Source organism: Hemiscyllium ocellatum, chromosome 9 (assembly GCF_020745735.1).
Source record: "Hemiscyllium ocellatum isolate sHemOce1 chromosome 9, sHemOce1.pat.X.cur, whole genome shotgun sequence".
Classification (NCBI taxonomy): domain Eukaryota; kingdom Metazoa; phylum Chordata; class Chondrichthyes; order Orectolobiformes; family Hemiscylliidae; genus Hemiscyllium; species Hemiscyllium ocellatum.
In genome coordinates this window covers 73064049-73074976 of record NC_083409.1, presented here as the reverse complement: position 1 = coordinate 73074976, position 10928 = coordinate 73064049, and the positions used below count along the sequence as shown (strand labels likewise).

Here is a 10928-nt window from a genome sequence, read left to right as displayed (position 1 = left end):
ACCTCCACACACATCATTTACTGCATCCGCTGCACCCCATGTGGGAGACATGCTGCCTACTTGCGGAACGTTTCAGAGAACACCTCTGGGACACCGGACCAACCAACCCAACCACCCCGTGGCTCAACACTTCAACTCCCCCTTCCACTCCACCTAGGACATGCAGGTCCTTGGACTCCTCCATCCCCAGACCACAGCAACATGACAGCTGGAGGAAGGGCGCCTCATCTTCCGCCTAGGAACCCTCCAACTACAAGGGATGAACTCCGATTTCTCCAGGTTCCTCATTTTCCCTCCCCCCACCTTGCACTTTTCCAGCAACACATTTTCAGCTCTGACCTCCAGCATCTGCAGTCCTCACTTTCTCCTAGAGGGCTAGAGTATGGTACAGTATTATACCAATGGTGCAAGTTCAATCTCTGTCTGGGCTGTGGTAATTCATAGAGTCGTGCCTTCTGACCTTATCCCCAAGTGGAATCTTCTTTCTTCTTTGACAGTCTCTCAGGGTCAAGGGTGACTTGCTTCAATCTAAGGGGGATGGGTTCTGCGACAGCATAACTGTTCAATCTTGGAGCTGCAGACTCTGCTGGAGATGGGGAAGGTGGTTTTTCGTATGGCAGTGTTTGGTCTGAATCCTGCATGCTATTTCTTATGCTTGCTCTTGGCCTCCATATGCTCTACTCAGTGAAGTTCAAAGTGACTGGTGTTTTCTCTGCCCTTGAATGATGGCTGACCATTGCAGAGCTCTTAGTAAATCACTTGTTTAGGAAGCCCTATGCTACATAACTCTATTTCTCGCTGCAACACTCCACTCCATCTCCATGAAGCTCCTGCTTGGGTGGAGCTAACCTAGATGATAAGTGGAAAATAGTACAATCTTCAATGACTTCAAGCCATACCTAGGACCACCCCAACTTCTGTCATCAAGCTGCAGTATACAGATGACGCTTGCATGTGCACACACACACAGATGACGAGCTACAAACTGTTGTCAACACATTCACCAAGGCATAAGAGAATAGGTCTCAGAATAAATATCTGGAAAATGATGGTTCCCTATCAGCCTACTCCTGCCACAAAGCACTGGCATTTGACTATCAAAATCTATGGTGAGCCCCTGGAAAACATAGGTCATTTCCTATGCCTTGGGAGCCTCCTTTTGGTGTGGGCAGATATTGATGCAATCCAACATTGACTCCAAAGTGCCGGTGCAGCCTTCAGACACTGAGGAGCAGAGTGTTTGAACCCCAAGACTGAAACCTAGCAATGAACTCATGGTCTACACAGCAACCATGGTCCTCAACTTCCTGTATGCATCAGAAACATGGACCATGTACAGTAGATGCTGCAAATCCCTTGAGAGTTATCACCAACGCTGCCTTTGCAAAATTCTGCAAATCCATTAGAGGATAGACGCAAACGTTCTTTCCCAGGCCAATATCCCCAGTATCAAGCCACTGGTCACATGCAAACAGCTGTCACTTTGTCCACGCCAATACAAACACCTTAAACAAGTACTCTACTCTGAGCTCTGCAGTGGTGAGTGATCACTTGTGGAATAATGGCTGTCAAACTGCATATGATCAATATGTATCTCTCTACTGGAGACAGATCTCTGTGAGCTATGGCTAACTATCTTATTGAACTCAGTGGGAGCGTCATTACTGCAAGGACTCCAGAGGTTTAAGAAGGCATATAGAGTCATAGAAAAATACAGCACAGAAACAGAACCTTCGGTCCAACTTGTCCATGCTGACCCCAGATAACCCAACCTAATCTAGTCCAAGTTGCCAGCACTTGGCCCATATCCCTCTACATCCTTCTTGTTCATATACATATCCAGTTGACTTTTAAATGCTGCAATTGTACCAGTCTCCAGCACTTCCTCTGGCAGCTCATTCCATACATGTGCCACTCTGTGCATGTCCCTTTTATATCTTTCCCCTCTCAGCCTAACTTATGCCCTTGTGTTCTGGACTCACCTACCCCAGGAAAAATACTTTGTTTATTTATCCTATCCAGGCCCCTCATGATTTTATAAACCTCTATAAAGTCACCCCTCAGCCTCCGCACTCCAGGGAAAACAGCCCCAACCTACTCAGCCTTTCCCTATACCTCAAATCCTCCAAACCTGGCAACATCTTTGTAAATCTTTTCTGAACCCTTTTAAGTTTCACAACATCCTTCTGGTTGGAAGGAGACCAGTATTGCATGCAATATTCTGAAAGTGGCCTAACCAATGTCCTGTACAGTTGCAACATGACCTCCCAACTCCTATACTCAATACTCTGACCAATAAAGAAAAGCATACCAAATGCCTTCTTCACTATCCTATGTACCTGCTACTCTACTTTCAAGGAACTATGAACCTGCAGGCCAAGGTCTCTTTGTTCAGGAGCACTCCTTAAGACCTTACCATTAAGTGTATCAGTCCGACTCTGATTTGCTTTTCCAAATGCAGCACCTCGCATTTATCTAAATTAAACTCCATCTGTCACTCCTCAGCCCATTGGCCCATCTAATCAAGATTCCATTGTACTCTGAGGTAACCTTCTTTGCTATCAACTACACCTCTAATTTTGGTGTCATCTACAAACTTAACTATGTTCATATCCAAATCGTTTATATAAATGACAAAAGGTAGTGGACCCACACTGATCCTTGTGGCACTCCTCCAGGCTTCCAGTCTGAAAAGCAACCCTTTACCACTACCTTCTTTCTTCTACCTTCAAGCCATTAAGACAGAGTTTCTAGAATTACCCAAAACCTGAGAACATATCAAATGTGATATTACTCAGATCCTGACAGCAAATATGAATCACACCAAAGATGTAATATAAATCTGTTTTCAACATGCTGTAAAAAACTTAAATCAACTTAAAACTTAAACTTACAATGTATAATCCATCCTAAAGTTCAGGACATCTAAGGCAGCATTGCCTCTGTTCACCCAGATGGCAATCTTTCTATAGTGGGATTCACTCCTATGACTGGGCATTGAGTAGAATTGGTACCCACCTTAAATAAACAGTGATGTTTGAAAAGTTCTAATCTGGTATTTTTGATTAATAACAGTGCTAAAATATTAATTGTTGCGTTATGGATTTGGACACTACATGAATAGGAAAGGTTTAGAGAGATATGGGCCAAACACAGGCAAATGGGACTAATTTAGATTGGGAAACCTGGTTAGCATGGATAAGTTGGATCAAAGGTATGTTTCCATGCTGTATGACTCTATCTAAGTCAAAGCCAAGGCTTGCCGAACAAAGTATATAAAAATTAAGAGATGTGCCAACCATTAAGGTATTTACCCCTTTCAGAGTATTCAAATACTTGTCACATTATATTTTGGAATTCCCCTTCCTTTCTTGCTCCATCCTTTTACCAATCTCTTCGCTTTGTCACCTTTGCACTCGATGCAACATTTGAACAATACGAGTAAAATAGACACAGGAACACTTAAACATCGTAAGAATTAAAGCAGGTTGAATAATGCCAAGAGTTATGATTTCTATTAATCTATAATGTTAAGAGTGAAAGTCTATTTATGGCTCAAGAAGGAAATTGAACTTCCTTAGCACCTTTAGCAACTGATAGCTTGCAATTGTATCGTTGGTTAAAAAAAAATCTATATGTGTAAACTAGAGAAGCAAAATCATTAACAATTGCAATCTAAAAACAAAAAAAAAGGCAGATTTATAATTTGAGATTATTGACTTCCCACGTGCTTGATGGAAACATGAGATGCTGTTCTTCCATCCTAATTCGAGTTTCACTGGAACAGTGTAGGAGGCGAATGACAAGAGTTCCGGGTGGGAGTAGTAAAATGTGAGGAAGTTTGATGGAGTGCGAGTGCGTGTTGGCGGACGGAGGGGAGGAGTTGCAGCGATTGCACTCTCTGTTCGTGCTACCACTGGGGGCTTCCTCTGGCGGCGAGTCAACAATGTGTCACCAAGCAGCAGCTTCACAACCAAGCATGATAGCCCGAGACCGATGATTGACATGTAGCCGAACCATACAAACACGTCACTCGGGGCAAAAACTCCCCATTAGGATGAAGGGGGCGGAGCTATCGGTGCCTGGTCCCGCCCACGGGAACGAGCCGGGTTGGTAGAACGGTGCGAACGGTTTGCTGGTTTCCTTTCGAGGCCGAGTGTCAAGTGGCTCAGTGCTCCAATTAGATACCACCTTATAGCCGAGGGATCAGGCCGCAATACCTATTCATTTACTGGGTGACCCGGGCAGGGCTTTGTTTGTTTATTTATTCACATTACGACGGGCCTGATTACGTTTTATAAACGGTCTGTTGCAGCATTTAAACTGTTTTCAAGGTTAACGGGCTGGGCGGCGTGGTGGTCGAGGCCTTCAGCTGGTGGCGGCGGCAGCAGCAGCCGGTGCCCGCAGCTCGCGTTAGCCGGATCGGCCGCGTCGTGCCTCTCGCCTCCCCGGGCTGTGTGGCGGCACCTGGCCATGCCTGTGAGGAACAAGTCCAAATCGTCGATTCGAGAAAAAGGTCAGAATGTAGATTCTGTTACGGCGGCGACAGCAGCAGTGGACACTTCGGAGCAGGAGCAGGAGCAGGGACAGGGGGAGGAGTTTAATCCCGAGAAGAATCGCGGCGATCCGGGCATTGTCAAATCTCCCAACGACCCCAAAGAGTACAGGTAAAAACAGCCTGAACAACACTCTTCCCGTAGACAGCCTACTCCAGCTTCTGGAGTTTAAAAAAAACACCAGAAGAACGACTTGTATCCTTATCCATTCGTGCTGGGAATGGATAAGCTACAATGTAATCCAGAGCGGGGACTGCCACCTTTCCCTGCTCCCACGGAAATGTTTTCTCATTTTGAAAAAAAAACCGATGATCTGGGAGTAAGTTGCTGACCTGATTTTTGTTAAGAGTAGAATACATTCAGGAAGCTTTTTAAAACTCGTATTAAGAACGTATCAAATTCAAGAAATCAAAAAATGTAGTGAACGCTGAAGAGGCAAACGTTCTTCCAGCCAAGGTAGAAAGTTGGTCACTTTTCACTCGTAACAATATTTTGATGGGTGAATAGACAGCTGATAATTGCAGTGTCAAACGTTTTGAGGGGTCTCAGTTATAAAATTATTTGGAGACAGGAAAGCGATTTATACAACAATATACTTTTGAGAAGAAATTATTCTGAAAAGTAGAATGTTTCTAACATGATCAATATTTTCAACAGCAATGTCTAGATACTATTTGCTTAGAACTAGTTCTTGTTGCAGCATATTGTTTCTTACTTCATGATACACAGCCATGGATGTTATATGCATGGGATGTGAATTACACATCTATATAGTGAATACACATACAGTAATAAACTATGTCCCACAGCTGTCCACTTTTGATTACTTAAAATTGCTTATATTTTTTAAAAATGAATTAAATTAAAACATAGATCTCAGTGTTTCATATGAACTTATGCCACATTATTACCTATTCTGGCTCAATAGTAATACTTCTTTTCTTCTCTTACATGTTTTTGGGTTCAAACCAAACTACCGTGATTTGAACACATAACTGAACCTGAATTTTCAGTACAGTAACATCTAATCAAAAAGGTGACAGCTCTGATAGTCCAGTACAAAGAGTACTGTGTTGTTGAGATGTCATTTATTTAATTAGATGTTAAACTATTGTATTTCTTAAATAGGTGTAAATTATCCCATGCTACTAATTTGAGTAGAGCAGTGAGATCTCACTCAATTAATATCTATCCCTTAGGAAAAAAATTATTGTATTCATTGCTCCCGATGTGGTCTCTTCTACATTGGCGAGACTGGACGCCTCCTAGCAGAGCGCTTTAGGGAACATCTCTGGGACTTCCGCACCAATCAATCCCACTGCCCTGTGGCCCAACATTTCAACTCCCCTCCCACTCTGCCGAGGACATGCAGGTCTTGGGCCTCCTCTACTGCTGCTCCCTCACCACCTGACGCCTGGAGGAAGAACGCCTCATCTTCTGCCTCGGAAGACTTCAACCCCATGGCATCAATGTGGATTTCACCAGTTTCCTCACTTCCCCTTCCCCCACTTTATCCCAGCTCCAGCCTTCCAGCTCAGCACCGCCCTCCTAACCTGCCCTATCTGCCTATCTTCCCTTCCACCTAGCCACTTCACCCTCCTCTCTGACCTGTCACCTTCATCCCCACCTCACTCACCCATTGTAAGCTTTGCTACCTTCCCCCACCCTCCTCTCTGACCTATCAACCTCCATCCCCACCCCCATTCACCTATTGTACTCTATGCTACTTTCTCCCCACCCCCACCCCTCCTCTCATTTTTCTCTCCACTCTGCTGACACCCTGCCTCTATTCCTGATGAAGGGCTTTTGACGAAAATCGACGAAGTGTCGATTTTCCTGCAACACAAACAAAATGAGTTATATGGTGATTTATCATGTTATTTTGGACCCTTCTGGTTTTTTACATATGTACAACATTTACACACAAAATTATTTAATTAGAGATTATCATATGAACAAAGGTTAAACAGATTGGGAGTCATTAGAATTTAGTAGAATGAAGTGACCTAACTGAAACATATAGGATTCTTAAGATGCTTAACAGGATAAATGCTGAAAAGATGTTTGCTCTCATGGGAGAGTCTAGGACCAGAGAGCTTGGTTTCAAAATATTGAGGCACCAATTTAAGTCTGAAATTAAGAGGAATTTCTTCTGAGAATTGTGAATCTTTGGAGCCCCTTGCCTACAGAGTACTGGAGAAAGTTATTCCTGGGCACAGACTCCCATGAATCTAGGAACAACAGTGTAGTGGTTATATTACTGAACTAATAATCAGAATAGGAGAAAGTGAGGACTGCAGATGCTGGAGATTAAAGTCAAAAAGTGTGGTGCTGGAAAAGCACAGCTGGTGCGGCAGCATCCGAGGAGCAGGAGAGTTGACGTTTCGAGCATCAGCTCTTCATACTGATGAAGATTCACTTTTCGACTAATAATCAGAATAGCTGATAAGAAGTGAATGAGGGTTCAAATCAGTTTAAAAATGTTACCTTGGTTGAAAATTTTAATACTCTACCAGTAAAACCAACTGTAGGATTGATAATCCAATTGACCTGCTAATTAATTTAGCAAAGAAAATTATGCTGTTATTGTATCTGATTCCTAGAGCTTTCTGATGCAGCCATATTGTTACAATGCAGTTACTCCAGGTGAGTCCATAAATTTATACAGTTACAGTGCTGTTTTTCACTTAGTAAGTGTAATACACCTGTATTTTTGAGACTTAAGCCTTTCGTACTTACCTGGTGTATTATTTTCTCACTATATTACTTGAAAGGAGTGCAGTTGATCTGTGCAGGTCTAGTAGCATCTGGGGAGTTCACATTAGATCTCCTCTCTCCACAGATATGTTGAGCATTTATAGAGTCATAGAGATGTACAGCACAGAAATAGACACTTTGGCCCAAATTATCCATGCTGACCAGATATCCTAAATAAATCTAGTCCCATTTGTCAGCATCTGGTCCATATCCATCTAAACTCTTCCTATTCATTCCATCCCATGTCTTTTAAATGTTATAATTGTACCAGCCTCCAGCAATTCCTTTGGCAGCTCATTTCATACACGCACCACTCTTTGCGTTAAAGAGTTGCCAATTAGGTCCTTTTAAAATTTTTCCCCTCTCATCTTAAACCAGTGTCCTCTAAGTTTGGACTCCCCCATCCCAGGGAAATTACTGTATCTATTTATCCTATCCTTGCCCCTCAAGAATTTTAAACTTCTATAAGATCAGCCTTCAGCTTTGACACTGCAAGGAAAATAGCCCCTTCTGAAGAAGGGTTATACCCGAAACAATGACTTCTCCACCTCCTGAAACTGCTTGGCTTGCTGTGTTCTTTCAGTTCCTGTTTGTCTACTTTGGATTCCAGCATCTGCAGTATTTTTTTTGTCTCCCAGCCTATTCAGTCCCTCTGTATAACTTGAACCCGCTAACCCTGGCAACACCCTTGTAACTCTTTCCTGAACCCTTTCAAGTTTTACAACATCCTTCCTATAGCTGGGAGACCAGAATAGAATATGCTATTCCAAAAGTGGCCTAACCATTGTCTTGCACAGCTGCAGCACAACCTCCTAAGTCCTATACTCAATGCACTGACCCTTAAAGGCAAGCATACCAAATGCCACCGTCACTACCCTATCTATCTTCGTCAAGTATTTTCTGTATTTTAGATTTCCATCACTTGCAATGTTTCCACATACAATAGATTTGTATTATCTATACTGTTACTGAATGCTTTAAAATGTTCCTATAGTAGGATACTCTTTCATATAACTGTGTTCAATATTGTTAAAATGCAATTACCCCACTGACTTGTGAGTCATACTTTTACTGACCTTTGTATAGGAATGTGACCAGTATTGTTATACTGCTGTCTTCCCAAGTTATTGTCATAGGTCTGCATTATCATATGTTTTCTTAAACTTCAAAACTTTTGTTAAATTTGTTGTGACTTGAGATGTCACACAGAAATGATACAATGTGATGAAAATGGAAAGAAACCCACAAATTTAAGATCATTGTAGTGTTGCTACAAACTGTAAGCAAATCTCAAGCGGTTTGTCAGCCTAGAATTCTCTGACTGTGGAATTAAAATTTGTTTATGTTGGATGGATTGATCTTTGAACAAATTTGACAGAATTTACATTTTAGGTTTCTGTCATTTTAGAAATGCATAGTTTAACCTAGACCCTTAATGATCTAGCATATTGAAGTGACACTTTGTCACACTCTCTGTGTGCTCCGAAGTTATTTGAAGCACTTGTCTGATTTCAGTTTTGGATGTTAGACTGTTTAACCGTCATGATTTGAATTGGTGAATATGAACTGTGCTATTCAGTCCACTGATTAGCTAAACACTCAACAATCACAGATGGTGATTCAAAAGAACGTCAGGTTGGTGTAAATCTAATCTACCAGATACATTCTGATTTTGTTAAAAGTTGAGAGGATTTAAATTATTGCGTCTCCAGCATTCATTCAATAAAACACCTACAGGTTCAGGAATGCAATGCCACTCAAAGCATTTTGACTTGTGAATGGTGAATGTACCTGCAGAGTAGATATAATGTAAACTTGCAGCAAAATAATTAAGTCACATTGTCTGGTCTAAACTTGAAATAAAACACTTCTCAGCAGACTTGGCATCATCTGTACAGACCAAAACAGAGTTAACATTTTGAGTTAGACCATAAGAAATAGGAACAAAAGTAGGCTATTTGATCCCTCGGGTCTGCTTTGCAATTAAGACAGTCTGGCCATACTGGGGATCATCCTAGCAAACCTTCTCTAAAATGCCTCCAATGAAATAATATCTTTCCTTAAGTAAAGTGACCAAAACTGACCTCACTACTCCAGATGTGATCTCACCACACATTGTACAGTTGCAGTCAGATTTTGCTACTCATACTATAAACCTCTTGAAATTAAGGCCAGCATTCCATTAGCCTTGCTGAGTATAAGCAACATCTGTGTGCTAGCTTTCCATGTTCGATGCATAAGCACCCCAAGTTACTTTGTATTGCAGCTTTCTGCAGGTTTTATTCATTTAAATGATACTGTTCTTCTGTTCTCCCTTCCAGAACAAATAACTTTGTGTCTTCCCACATTGTACTCCATTTGCCAACTCCTTGCCCACTTTCTTAAACTATCAACATCTCTATCTAAACTCTTTACAACCCATTCGCAACTTGCTTTTCCACATTTTTTTGTCATTTGCAAATGTGGCAACAATATATTCACTTCCTTCCTCCAAACCATTGATATGTATTATAAACATTTGTGGCCCCAGAACTGATCCCTGTAGAACTACTCTGATTAAAGGTCACCAACATGAAAAAGAACCCCTTATCCCCACTCACTGTTTTCTGCCCAGTAGCCAATTCTTTATCTATAGCCAATATATACTTCCACAGTGTGGGCTCTTAACTGATTACCTAAACTTTTATGTAGTACCTTGTTGAGCGCCTTCTGGAAGTCAAAATGCAACACATATACTGGTCCCCTGTATGCACTCTGAATGGAATTTTAAAAAAAAAACTAATAAACTAGTCAGACATGATTTCCTTTTCATTAGGCCATGCTGACTCTCTTTGATTAGAATGATTTTCCAAATGTGTTGCTACTGCTTCTTTCATGACTGATTCAACACTTTTTTTTCCTACAATACTACTCTAATTACTTGACATATCATTACCTGGTTTTTGCTCCCTTCTCATTTTGAATAGAGGTGTCACATTAGCAGTTTTTCAATCCTATGGTACTTTTCCAGAATCCAAGGATTTTTGGAAAATTAATGCCTGTCCATTCATGACCACATCCACTATCTCTAGCTACTTAAAGTAGATCATACAGCATGAATATAGACCCTTCGGTCCAAACATAATCCCAAACTAAGCTAGTTCCCCCCACCTGCTTCTGGCCCATATTCCTCCAAATCTTTCCTATTTGTGCATCCACTCAAATGTCTTTTAAATGTTGTAATTGTCTCTACGTCTTTTAAAATCTCTCTCCTTTCACCTTATAATTGTGTCCCCTGGTCTTGAAATTTCCCATCTTAGGGAAAAGACAACTACCATCAACTTTATCTATACCACTCTCTTCTTTTATAAACTTCTATCAGGTTGTCGTCCCCCCCCCCCCCCCCCCCCCCCCCCCCCCCCGTCAAAGCAAAATGCTCAAAGACTCAGTATAGTTTTACCTCCTTCATCTTTACTCCGGGCTCTGGAGGGAGAGAGAATGATCACCCGTGTGCACAGAGATATGAGTTCACTGTCTTCTCTGGAACAGTAGTTTCTCAATGAACTATATAGTCATTTTACAGGGAGGAGCATCCAGATAAGGTGACATATATATTAATTGACTGTTAGTCAGTGA

The 10928-nt window shown here is 41.6% G+C and overlaps 1 protein-coding gene across 1 annotated transcript in view; it reads left to right on the top strand.

The window, feature by feature from the left end:
• Window positions 1–4123: 4123 nt before the first annotated feature.
• nrd1a (nardilysin a (N-arginine dibasic convertase)) overlaps window positions 4124–10928 on the top strand; it is a 107746-nt gene continuing 100941 nt past the window's right edge. The window contains exon 1 of the mRNA XM_060830451.1: window positions 4124–4667. Within this exon, the coding sequence (XP_060686434.1) occupies window positions 4474–4667 (194 nt within the window). The 5' untranslated portion in view covers window positions 4124–4473. The remainder of the gene's footprint in view (window positions 4668–10928) is intronic.